The 13,921-nt window shown below is 47.6% G+C and overlaps 1 protein-coding gene across 6 annotated transcripts in view; it reads left to right on the top strand.

Moving 5' to 3' along the window:
• The window catches only part of LOC119169183 (pseudouridine-5'-phosphate glycosidase), a 2,087,124-nt gene that overhangs the window by 181,144 nt on the left and 1,892,059 nt on the right, over window positions 1–13,921 (top strand). For all 6 annotated transcript variants that reach the window (XM_037420298.2, XM_075886270.1, XM_075886274.1 and 3 more), the window contains one exon: window positions 6,588–6,679. In XM_037420298.2, coding sequence (XP_037276195.2) covers window positions 6,588–6,679 — 92 coding nt within the window. The remainder of the gene's footprint in view (window positions 1–6,587; window positions 6,680–13,921) is intronic.

Below are 13,921 nucleotides of genomic sequence, written 5' to 3'. Positions count from 1 at the left end.
ATGCGACTCGACCGGCAATCAACGACTGCTTGCACGTAGCACACACGACGTAGTCGGCATAGTCGGTGCCCTTTCCAAACGTATCGCAAAGAACCGACAACGCTTTGGAGTTGTTCTGAATGTTGCCGATCCGAGTTAAGTTGTTATCGAACCAAAGACGATCACACACCTTGCAGGTGTGGCCGAAGCTTCGGTCGAGGAAGTCGCGCTTGAAGCGAGCGTTGGGCGTGGCATACTGCTTGGCGCGCCACGCCGCTACCTCGGCGCGCTTGCGCTCGCGGGCAGCATCGGGATCGGCCTCTCGTCGCCGACGCTTGCACTCGGCTTCCCGTTTTCGAAAGTCCGGGTCCTCTTGTCGACGCTTACGTTTCAAAGCGGCTGAATCCGGTGCTGCTGCTCGACGCTGACGTCTCTCAGCAGCTTCACGTTCTCTAAGTTGAGCATCTTCCGCTCGACGCCGACGTTTACGTTCGGCGTCGCGAGCTCTTCTCCGCGCTGCCTTGTCTTCGGACGACGACTTGGTTGCGGTTCCGCCAACACTTTGGCCGGCGCTGGTCGAAGGGACGTCGATCATTGCGACCTCGGACGTCGACGCGCCGTACAAACCAACCAACAAGCGGCAACTGAGCGAGCGAGCACCGACCTTGAGTATATATACAGCGCGACGGCGCATGCACTGTCAGCTGTCGAATGTTCGAGAAGGGGGAGAAGCGCAACGGCGCATGCGCGCGCGTCAGCTGCCGATGTTCTCGAAGCGTGACGGCGCATGCGCGCTACATTATACAGCTAGCGAATGTTCGTGAAGAGGAGAAGCGCACGCGGTGTGTAGAGGAGGAAGGGATGCACAGATGGTGGAAGAAGGAGGAGGAAGCTTGCGGACGGCGCCGCACTACAAGCCTCGAGTATTAGATGCTCCGCATCTAAAAAGCTTGTGTGCTTAAAACGACCAAAGATATTTGTTTCATGGAAAAGAAAAATTAATGAAGCCTGCAAAAACCACACCCGGTTTCAGTTTTCGACTTTCACCGGCACCGACCAGTGTTGGGGACATTCATCCCACCGATAGAAGGAGGCATAACGCGGAGAGAAAAATTCTACTTTAAAAATTTCTACGCACTTTCCAGAGAAATCGCTAGAAGGTTAAACACTTCACACGGTACGATTTTGATTGAGACACAAAACGGGAGAGCAACGAAGGACAGTGGACGCTCTCTTCAAGAATGTAATGAAATCGCTTAAAACCATTGACGGAAAGATCCATGATTGATTTGTGGGGTTTAACGTCCCAAAACCACCATTTGATTATGAGAGACGCCGTAGTGGAGGGCTCCGGAAATTTTGACCACCTGGGGTTCTTTAACGTGCACCCAAATCTGAGCACACGGGCCTACAACATTTCCGCCTCCATCGGAAATGCAGCCGCCGCAGGCGGGAATTGAACCCGCGACCTGCGGGTCAGCAGCCGAGTACCTTAGCCACTAGACTACCGCGGCGGGGTGACGGAAAGATCCATGATTCTTGCCTAGGTCACCTTCGTTGAGACCATGAAGGATAATGTTCTTCCTACGTGAGCTTTTTCTAAGCTGTCGTTTCTGCTAGAGAGTTGATATGGCGCTCTTTAATTGCTTAATTTGAAAATATAAGTGACCATGCGAAACCAGTGCACCACCCGACACCGATGGTGATTCCAGCAAGCATGCATGAGCTTCCAAAACTTCAACCTCGCGTCGACAGATGAATGGAAAGTTTTGATTTCAGCAGTATCCTTAGGCACTTTCTTTCGACCGTTCAGGAGCCCAGCGAACATTTACACAACCGTGGGTTGAATATTAGGATTGATCAAATCCGTTTCTAAAGTGGCATCGTGCTAAGAACTGGTGTTAGAACCAGGGTAAGATTCCACATCACCGCTTAGTAGAAGTCTGCGGGCGGCGTTTGAAAGTATACAGAGTGAATGAAATCCAAAGAAAAGCGTGGTAGCGATTGTGTGGGCGAGGGAACGTCGGTAAACAACGGTCATTAGAACAAATACACAGAGCATTGGCAAGGTAAAATACCAGCGTGATGAACAAACGGTGAATTAGCATGGTTCCCGCACTACTGTTGCCCAACCCTCTGATGAAAGAATCCACAGGGGACGCTTTACAGCCGTAGGTCATGTGGTCGTCGAACTGTGCCTCTCGGTGATCGAACCATGAAGTGTGACGTTAGACTTCGCCATAGTAGGATCTGGGATGAGAGCCGTAAAAGCGAAAGGTAAACCATCACTGTTATCTGCAAGGAAGATAGGGCAGCCAGAACTTTTACATTTATTTCTTTGTATGATGTAAAAACTTCTTACATGTGCAAACATTTATGCAGTAATATAGAAATGTTCAATGCCAGAATGTTTGAATATACTATCCACGCGAATATTCTTTACCACAATTACATTTATGTTTTCATATTTTGAAAGGGTGTTCCAAGTTTTCTATTATTTCTGAGTTTTTAATTTATGTAGACCAAAATTTTTGTCAACACTACCTTATGTGCGGGTCCCCAGGCTCATTCAAGCTGCATTTTCATCACTTTTCGCTTGAGATGCCCCCCAACAACTATTGTTGGAAGTAAACTTTCTTGATGCTGCATTAGAAGGAACGCTGCATTAACCAGATTCTTGGAGCATTATATAGTAAAGGAGAATGTTTAAAAGAGAGAAGGATGTTAAACATTGACCTTGAAGGATTGTTGCCGTTCGATAATTTTAAAAAATTTAAAAGTACTTCCAGAAAAAGTAACTAGTTACCGCTAATGCAATACTAGTAACTAGTTACTGCCTAACATTGTGCATTGCCAACATGTACTTGGATAATCAAGAGAATTTCGAAAACTTGCCTATCTACCCTCACCCACACTACTGTAGGGACGCTTGCACGTACGCAGAAAATTATGAAGGGTAGATGGGCGACCCCATAGAACAGAAAGAACTCGCGGCTACCTTTTGTCATCATTTGTTTAACCCCAACGTTAGAGATATCATTGGTCCTAGACCTTTCACAGTCAGGCCTGGAGATAATGAACAGCAATATAGAGCTAGCAGAGGGGGTCAATCAAGCCATCACATATGTTGCCACCTTGTCCATGCCCGAAGATTTCTTAAGATTTGTTGCTCGGGCACAGATGTTTGCCGCAGGTAACTCTACCCACTTTCGCAAATGAACTTAGAGATTGAACTACCTTCCTTCAAGTGTAATATGGAAGCACAGTCGAATGCTTTGGTGGAACGGCTCTTCAACAATGCCACTGAAGTGCTCGCAAAAAGCAAGTTCATCTGTCGGGCACCAACTTCGACAATCAACTGTTGCTGAGTGTAAAGTTGTCCAGTTTGCGAACAAGCGCCACATTCTTCATAGTTTTGTCTTGGTGGTGAACAGATGTCGATTGCATCTAAAAACAAGTATTTAGCTGTTTTTGTGTAAAATAAAGTTTTGAAATGACCACATTAACTATCTTGCAGCTCAAGGTGGGCATGTTTTCAAATTCCTAAAGTGATACTGCAAAAAAGTTCCTGGTAAGCTGAAGAAAACTCTGCATGGGGCCCAGGTACAAAAGCCTGCATGACTGAGTTAGAATGCATTCAGAAGCTTGCAGCTTGGCTTGTTTCCTCTAATTACAACTTCACGATAAGCTCTTCTGGTATAAGAGCCGATTTCAGATGGCCGACTTTGGAAGATAGACAGAAATACATGCGCCTAATGTTCTTTAAAAAATTTTTATTGGAGCAACAGGCCTAAATAAGGAAACATATCCTTGATTATACCTACTGTTCAGCCCATCGGGAACATTTTTTATAGGTCAGAGAATATAGCTGTCGCATTAAAGTATATGAGCATTCGTTTTTTTCCAAGAACATGCGATCACTGAAATAGGAGGAGGTTCTCTTGTTGCCAATCATTGTCTTTCTTGTTTCGATAAGTATCACGTCACCTCTACACAGCATTCAACTTTTTTAGTCTTTTGTAGATGTACTGTATTCCACTTTTGTTTGCTTTTCAGAATACATATTTTTTCGAGGGATCTGTTCAGAATGAACTTGTGTCCTGGCATCTGTAGTCTTAAACGTATCGCTGATCTAATGTTACCTTTTGATATTTTATATCACCGGTATTGTATTCTTTTTTTGGTTTCCGCTCTACAATAACGCTTATCGGGCACTGTAGGTATCTAAATAAAATAAATAAAGGAAGTTTACTTAGTAATGACTTCTCGATAGAAATTGTCTCCTGCTATTCCTTCTATTACATTCTGTCTGCATATTTTTTCATTGTTTTTTCCTGATCTCCCAGTGTAGTTTAACAGAGCAAAGACTTCTTCAGTTACCGTGCCAGCCTTTTGCATTTGCTTCTTTCCATCGTTCTCTCCTTTCTTTTTGCAAATTAAATTATGGTGTCAGCATTCAATAAACGACTACGTAGTGCTTCTTTTGACGCACTTCTTTGTGTAAGACACTTGTTATAGCATTTCATATGAGTAATTTTATATACTGTACATCTGAAGCATGGTATCCCGACCGGAGATCTGATGACTGCAGTCAAATAAGCCAAACGAGTTGCACTGGCCCCAGTGTTGCAGTTGGAGACGCCTAGAATACCTCCTTCTGCTGCTCTCTGAAAAAGTTTCATGGCACGTCTTCTTATGTTCTTTATATCTGCAGATAATTTGCTGCCAGCAGCGTTTGAATTCATACATTATTCGTAGTTCAACACGAGGTTTTGAATTACGTCCTTTTGTCTCTGCAATGTTTGAGACTGTATTCTAATAAAAAACAGATGTAACGTTTAGGTAACCATTTGTCCTAATGATCGACATACAACAAAACTCATTCCCTTCGACTTGGAGGTACCTTTAACAGGAACTCTTTCCATGTTGGGGAAAGAACTAGGAACTAACTTTTGTTCCTCTCTTAGAGCGACGTGTACAACATTGCAGGTATCAACAACAGGGTGTCTTGCGTACACTCCGGCGCAGGTCTCGCCTGAATGTACACTAGAAACTCTTCTTCATTATTTTTTGGTGTTTATGCAGGTGGAACTTTACATACATATTGTTTCGTATTTCCTATTAGCGTGACCAACTGTTATTGCCCTAACAATTTGCATCAAGTGGTTGCAACTCACGTCAATCACTGATTTCCGAAACATTCAACGCTACACTTGGTGCTGATTTGCCAATCTACATCGTAAATTGTCATTTATTGATTCAGAAACAACTCAACAATTACACTGCTGATACCCAATTGATTGATTTGTGGGGTTGAACGTCCCAAAACCAACATATAATTATTAGAGACGCCGTAGTGGAGGGCTCCGGAAATTTAGACCACCTGGGGTTCTTTAACGTGCACCCAAATCTGAGTAAACGGGCCTACAACATTTCCGCCTCCATCGGAACTGATGATACCCAGATGGAAACTTTGCATTCAAGTTTCAAGGAAAACTATTTGAACCAGGGCATAAGATGCACTTCAGTTTTCTTCAAGAAACTAAGCACATACAGTCAGTTTGTTAACTGACTATTACCTAATAACACTACTTATAGGAGCGACAAAATATTTCGTGTTGTAAACTAGCTTTGTGCGACTGGTTCCTTATTTATGTGGAAATTCGATAGCGAGGCTAAGCATGGTTTCGCGAAACGACCAGGCGCAACGTTACCAAATTGAAGAAAACAAGGAGACAGACAGGTTGTCATTTCGTATTTCATAATCTTGCATCTAGTCGTTTCATGAAGCTATGCCCGGCGAAGCATGCTGTTAATGTTATTCATGACAGAAAGCAGAAGTCGCATCGTTGGCTATTCGCAGCTTTCACTGCATAAAGAGGGCGCTAGTGCAAGCCCATCCTGATTGTCGTTTGGGGATCGTGCAGCCGGCGTGCCGGCAGCCGCCGCTAGTGCGCCAGTCACTTCTAACTGCGTAGTATATTTGGCTGTAGCCACCATGTTGTCAAGCCTTTGCTGAGAAAGACATTGCCTCTAGCATGTATTATATCCCGCACTGCGTGTTGAAAAATGTGTGTGTGGTGTATATTGAAAGAAAAGAAGTTTGGAACTCCGAGTGCATCGTCCGCTGCTCTGTGGAGGAATGTATGAACAGTTTTATGAAGGCAGCTCGTGCCATGACTGGGGAAGATCAAACGACCATGCTCGAACAAAGTAAAAAACCTCGCCTTTGACTGCGCAGCGTATGCATGGCGGCATCCAACATACTTCGCGATTTTTCTAGCTCAGCAAGCAAGAGTAAATCATTGCTATTATGACTCACAGTACCTGTCCGACTTCGGTAGTTCAGTGCTGAATTTAAAATAACCATAGAAGTTACCAGCAACAAAATATAAAGCACCAGTGAAACCCCAAGGTGAGGCCGACTGAACGATGGTATGGGCTGACTTTGTGGGCGTCTCCCTAACGACAGTTACGACGGATGCCGCATAGCAACGCCACCATCTGTGAAATTTACGAATGCTGCTTGCGAACGATGCATCCTCTTCGCATCGGAAATGATGTGTCTTTCTTCATCTTCTTTGTTAAGTCTAAAACATCTCTTGAAGGTTTGGACATGAAACGCCTGGAGCACATGGCGGAAGTGGGAACTAAGGCAGCGAAGATATCACGACGCGACCTGCCTGCTGCTCTCTCGAAGGTATGTGCTGGTTATGCAGAATATCATTGGCAGTTTTCGTTATAAAGTGCGCAGCGAGAAATCTCGGGAAAGTAGCATAGTTCACGATGAATCGTTTTCTTGTGGAAGCATGCAATTATGTTACCTATGTTCAGTCGTGGCCTCCGTGTGTGACCAACGAAATCTCATGGTATGCGTGCGCAGTTACAAAGACATTTTAAAAAAGCACCCAAGTGTTAGCAGGGGTCACACTCTTCTACCACAGGCAGGCAAAATTATGGCTGCGTTCATCCGTGATGGACGTCTGTGCCAGCGGGCGATTGGTGCGTGGGGTCACCATGGACCCAAGCCAACGGCGGGGGAAGATTTTTATTTTCTGCCATGCCTATTCATACGCAGCTTTGCCATGTCTTGAGAAAAGGGGATCCGGGCGGTTTAGCCAGTGCAAGGCGATTAGACACGTAAGGCCCCCTGGTGGAGGCAGCACATCCTTTGGCCCCTGAGCCATGTAAACGGGAACCCTAGGCTGACCCATCAAGGGGAAACCGGCAGTCACCTTTTCCTTTGTATCTTAACCCCTCTCTTCGTATTTCTCTCCCACTTTTTATCGTTCCTGTCTACTGCTGTTTTCTATTTACTTCAAACTTTTCCTGGCGGCAAAGATTAAGTATGTGTGGTTATCCCACCTTGGGCAAGCTATATTGGGTAATAGTAATGGCGTACTGCTGGCGTTGCGCAAGCCTGTTCAAGGGTTCCGTCACGTCCCTTTGTTGATCTCAGGGGTGGGTGGTAGGCGCCGTTGCCGAACAAATTACTTTTTCTATGGGAACACCTAACTCCTTCACCATTGATCACCCCGAGAAAAGGGGGGGGGGGCATCGGTGTAACTATTTTGAAAAAAAGCTCGACTTATTCTCCAACTATCACGTTACACATTATGAAAATTGAGACAAGAAAATGCAAACTAGTATTAGAAGGATGCACTTTGAGCACTGTCTGACCAGATAGGGTTGCCACGTTAAACTCGCTGGTTTTAGCAAGGTTAAAATATTCTGTTTAAATGTTATTGACATCTATCTGTAACAATAAATTTTTCTAAACAGGTTTGGTGAAGGTTGGGCCACAGTGCCATGAATATAGTGAACAAGTATATTGGCATAACTAGAGGCGAGAAAAGTGCGAAATAGATACGAAGCGCAGGCCGTGAGATAGTGCGTGAGTGCCACCTCTCATTAGTCCTTGGGATGTCTGCTGGATGGCGGCACTTCTATATGCAGAATATATGATAAAAAGATGTGAGATGGCGGTACTTGGAGTGTTCACTAGATGGACGGACAGATGCATGGACCAACAGACAGAGAGACAGACGCACGGACGGATGCATGGATGAATGGACGTACGCAGAGACGGACGCACAGATGCACGCATGACAGATGCATGGACGGACGAATGGACGCACGAATGGATGCACGGACGGACAAATGAACGCACGAACGGAGGCATGGATGGACGTACGCATGGATGGACGCACGGATGGATGCATGGATGGTCGCCCAGGCGGACGCAAGCAAGAAAGAACGGAAGAGAGCACAACATTATTGTTACGTAAAGTGGACACGAGGCATGTCTATTTAGAATCTGAATTGAAACTGATGCGTATAGCGTCAACTAAGATGGAGGATAGCATGCACAATCAACTGACCACTTGCTCGTTGTCGTCTTCTGACCCCTGATATGTCAGCTACGTAGCATTATCCTCCCCCCCCTCGATGGTAAAAGCGCCGTTTCGGTGCACATTAACTACGGTCTTCAGTAGGCAAGTGGTAAGGTTTTAGCCTGCTGATGTGCACAACATCACTGGGTCTGGTTTCAGGCAGACTTGTGGTCTGAGATGCAGGAATGATCTCATAGGTGACGTCGGTTACCTCGCGGATGATACGGTAAGGGCCCATGTAGCAAGACAACAACTTCTATGATGAGCCAACGCGATGAACTGGGCACCACAGGAGAACGAGAGAACCGGGTGAGAAGCGAATGTCAACATGCTGGCTGTCGTAGATGGCTTTCTGCGCGGCTTGCGAAGCCAAAAGTCTAGAGCATGCGATATGACGAGCATGGTCGGCACGAGCAATAGCGACGCGTGCACATTCAGTTGATGGCGTTGTAGAGATTGGAAGTAGGGTGTCGAGTGGTAACGTCAGATCACGGCCATAAAGCAAAAAAAGGGTGAATAGCCAGTGGTGTCATGGCGCGAAGAATTGTACACAAAAGTCACGTGAGGTACCGCCAGGTCCCAGTAATGGTGGTTGGAGGACACATACATCGCGAGCATGTCCGTGAGAGTGCGATTTAGCCGTTCGGCAATGCCTTTTGTTTGGAGATGGTAGGAAGTGATCAGCTTGTGCTGCGTCGAGGAAGAGCGCAGATCATCGATTACAAGGGACAAAAATGCGCGGCCGCAATCCGTGAGTAATTGGCGAGGAGCGCCATGGTGTAGGATGACATCGTGGAGCAAAACGTCCGCAACGTCAGTAGCGGTGATGGTGGGGAGCGCTCGAGTGATTACATACCTAGTCGCGTAGTCTATAGCAACGGCGACCCATTTGTTGCTCGATTTCAACTCAGGAAAAGGACCAAGGAGATCTATACCAACACGGAAGAAAGGTTCGGTGGGGATGGAGATTGGTTGAAGAAGTCCAGCCGGGGGCACAGTAGGTCGCTTCCTACGTTGACATTTATTACAGGAGGATACGTAAAAGAGAACGGACCAGGTGAGACCGCGCCAAAAGAAGCGGCGACGCACGCGGTCATACGTCCGAGATACACCCAGATAACCAGCAGTTGGTTCATCATGAATCTCGTGCAGCACGGTTCAACGCGAATGTTTCGGCACGACAAGAAGAAGCTCAAGACCATCTGACTGGAGGCTACGACGGTACAGCATGCCATTCAGGAGGACGTACAAGCGAAGCAGCATGTCGTTCAGAGCAGATTCGAGATGGTCAATAAGTTATCTCAGAGAAGCGTCACGACGTTGTTCATCACCAATCTGAAGAAACTGCGACATTGACATGACGCTGAGGCGAGGCTCGATGTCTGATTCGTCGGGCTGGTCAACAGGGTAGCGGGATAAGCAATCGGCGTCCAGATGGAGACGTCTAGACATATAAGCAACCGAGTAGGAATACTCCTGTAGGAGTAATGCCCAACGGCCAAGTCGTCCAGTGGGGTCCTTCAGGGAAGAAATTCAACACAGCGCGTGATGATCTGTGGTGACACAGAAAGGGCGGCCATACAAGTAAGGATGGAATTTCGAAACAACTCAGACAAGGGCAAGACATTCCCGTTTTGTTATAGAATAATTGCGTTCAGACTCGGAAAGCAGATGGCTTGCATAAGCGATTACACGGTCGTTGCCCCACTGAATTTGCGCCAAAAGTGCCCCGATTCCGTGACCACTCACATCTGTTCGCACGTCTGTAGGAGCATCGGGATCGAAATGTGCAAGAAAAAGAGGCATCGTTAGAGCAGTGCTTAGCTGAGAGAAGGCGTCAGCTTGAGGAAAGCCCCAACAAAATGGGACGTCTTGTCTGAGAAGGTCAGTAAGTGGTCGTGTGAGTGCCGCAAAGTTTTTCACAAACTGGCGAAAGTAGGAGCAGAGGCCCACGAAACTGCGATCATGGACAGAGCGTGGGACTGGGAAGTTTGTTACAGCGCGTACTTTCGCCGGGTCTCGTCGTACGCCGGCAGCGTCAACGAGGTGACCCAATACGGTGATCTGGCGAAGACCGAAGTGGCACTTGGAGGAATTGAGCTGCAGGCCGGCCCATCGAAATATGGATAGAATGGTCGAAAGGAGTTCAAGGTGGGTTGCGAAAGTAGGTGAGAAAATTATCACGTCGTCCAAGTAACACATTCATGTCGACCATTTAAATCCTTGAAGGAGCTTGTCCATCATTCTCTCGAAGGTCGCTGGAGCGTTGCAGAGACCGAAGGGCATGACCTTGATTCGATAAAAATCGTCAGGGGTAATGAAGGTGGTCTTTTCTCAGTCCATGTCATCTACAGCAATTGGCCAGTAGCCAGATCGGAGGTCGAGAAATGAAAAGAAGGTGGCGCCATGGTGGCGATCGAGGGCACCGTCAATGCGTGATAGAGGGTACACGTCTTTTTTGGTAATTTTGTTGGGGTGGCGAAAATCAAGGCAGAAACGCCATGAGCCGTCTTTCTTTTTTACTAATACCATTGGAGATGCCCAAGGGCTCGTTGATGGTTCGATTACGTTGTTCGTGAGCCTTTTGGTCACTTCTTTCTGAATCACTTCTCGCTGCGACACTGACACGCGGTACGACCGACGGTGAATGGGCGAAAAAAGTCACCAGTGTTGAATCGGTGTATGGCAATTTTAGTCTGGCCCAAGGAACGAGCGTTGGTGCCGAAAATGTCACTGTATGAGGCCAAAACCTGGCAGAGAGCCTCGGCCTGGTGAGGCGACAGCTTCGATCCAATCATGTTTCGAAAAATACCATCGTCTGAACTGGGTGACTGTGAAACTGCGCTTCGATCAGGAGCAGATACACTGACAACACTGACATCGTCCTCAGTTATGGCAGTTATCTGGGCTAGAGACATCTGGCCGGCCAACACTTGAGGGGTGAAACGAAAGTTGAGGAGCGTAAGAAACACACAGTTATCCGCTACGGTCGCGATGGTATGGGGCACAGTAACACTGCCCGTCAGCCCAACGTCAGTAATCGGCATAAGGGTATAATCACCGTCAAGAACGGGAGGGGCCGATGACAAAGACACGTACGTGACGGTTCGAGGTGGCAGGCGAACGAAAGTGGTTGGGCTAAAGTGGCTGGTGGGCTTTGCAGAATAGTAGGCAAAGATTGGAAGATTGAGGCTCAGGGTACCAGATAAACAGTAAATTTAGGCCGAGTGTGTCAAAAGAAAATCGAGGCCAAGTATGAGGTCATGAGCGCAACAGGCTAGCACGGCAAAAAGGACCACGGCGTGACGACCGGCAATGCTGACGAGCAGTGCACATTCCGATTACTGGGACAGTAACGCCATCGGCAACACGTATTGCCTGCATCGTAGATGGCGTCATAATCTTTTGTAAACGGCGGCGTAAAGAAGCGCTCATAATACACAGGTGTGCACCTGCGTCAATGTGGGCGGTCACAGGAGCATGGTCGACTTGTTCTTCAAGCAGGCTGTGGTGCGTGGGAAGCGTCAATAGAGGATTTTCAGCCGTCATTTGTATTGCAGCTTCACCTCTATAAGCTGCAATATCTAGTTTTTCTGCTGTGGTCGTCCAGAGAAGCTCAGGGAGAAAAAGCGCCGAGGTGGCGGAGAGCGGGATTGGTGACGTAGCAGCGACGGGGAGTGAGAGCTGCGGTGACCGGACGAAGGAGCGTCAGTGTAGCAGCGGCCGGGCAAAGGGGCGTCAGTGGAAGGCTCGTAAGATGACGACGGATAGATATTGAAGGGTGCGGCGACTGAACGTCGCGGGATCGTCAGATGCATGTGCGCCGAGGTAGAGAAGGTCTGACGTGGTTGGTTTGACCAATGGTGGCGGCAAGAGCGAGAAACGTGCCCAGGCTGGTGGCAGGAAAAACAAATAGGCCAGTCATCGGGTGTTCGCCATTCCGAAGGGTTGCGGATGGGCAATGTCGGAGGTGAATGGCGAGCGTATCCTGGGGAGTAAGACGGGACTTCAGGGCGAGTCAAGGGGCATGCTGATGGAAGGCCGAGGTTCGCAAACTCCTGCCTCACCACAGCTTGTATTTACGCCACTGACGGCTGTTGTTGGTCAGAGGCGAGCGTTGCAAAAACGAGTGGCTGAAGAGGAACCGGACAGGTGGCTTCAATTTCCCGATGATCAATGCACGTATAGTTGTCATACGTGGGGGACTGGCGGGCAGCTTCACACGATGAGGTTGCGGCCGTGTTCCGTGTTGGGCAACCGGGTGAATCGCTCAGTAATACTGCGGCTCTTGGCTTCTTCGAACCGCTGGCACTCCTTAAAGATGGTGTCGACGGTGGCAACGTCGGTGTATACTAGTAGATTAAAGGCGTCGTCTGCTATGCCTTTCAGCACATGGGCCACTTTCTGAGACTCATTCATGTGCTCATCGATCTGGTGGCATAGGGCGATGACGTCGTGAATGTACGTCACGTACGACTCCATCAACATCTGTGTACGAGCCGCCAGTTGATTCCGCGCTGCGATCTGCCACCCAACGGCGTCACCAAAAGGATCGCGGATCTTCTCTTTAGAGGAGTCCCAGCTTGTAATCTCTGCTTCGTGCGTCTTGAACCACACTCGCGGTGGGCCATTGAGGTGAAAAAGCACATTGGCAAGCATAAGAGTCGGGTCCCACCTATAGCTTGCGCTGACCCATTCGTACCAGTTGATCCATTTGCCGACGTCAACGCCATCCTGATTGGAAAAAACACCGGGATTACGAGCAGGAGGTAGAACGACGTACGTAGAAGTCAGGGAAGGGGCAGGTGGTGAAGACGATGTTTGTTCAACCTGTGACAAGGTTGGACCTATGATAATGCGGCCGTCGCGGAGATTCGTCATGAAGACGGGGGAGTACCCAGCACGTCCACCACAAAGATGTTACGTAAAAATGACACGAGACGTGTCTATTTAGAATCTATGTTGAAACTGATGCGTATAGCGTCGACTACAATGGAGGACAGCACGCATAACTGACAGACCACAAAACATGACTATATGCTACGCTCATATTGCGCTCGTGGCCGCTTTGCTAGCTTCACGTATACGAATATTAATTTTATGTGATGTGAATGAATGGGGAAGATATATGACTGGTGCGAACAAGATTGTCATGACAAGCTTGTCATGTCAGAGCATGGCTGCATATCACGCCTATGATGCACTTGCATCCGTTTCGCTAGCTTTACATATACCAAATTCAGAATTACGTGGTATGACGAACTACGAAGCTATATGACTGTCATAAACATGATAATCGTGGCATGCGTGTCATGTAAGAACATGACTACATACCATGCTCATGATGCGCTCGCAGCCGTCTCGGCATAGCTTCACAAATAACAAATTTGCTGTTACATGACGTCCGTCGATGGCGAACGTATAAGACTGTCGCAAACATAATCTTGACATGCGTGTCATGTCAATACATGACTAGTTGCTACGCTGATAATGTGCTTGCTGGAGATTCGCTAGCTTACCATATATATAGTTTGATGCTACGTGGCGTG

Source organism: Rhipicephalus microplus, chromosome 2, assembly GCF_043290135.1.
Source record: "Rhipicephalus microplus isolate Deutch F79 chromosome 2, USDA_Rmic, whole genome shotgun sequence".
NCBI classification, from domain to species: Eukaryota; Metazoa; Arthropoda; class Arachnida; order Ixodida; family Ixodidae; genus Rhipicephalus; species Rhipicephalus microplus.
The sequence above is the reverse complement of the archived record's forward strand: the minus strand, read 5'-3'. Positions and strand labels throughout refer to the sequence as shown.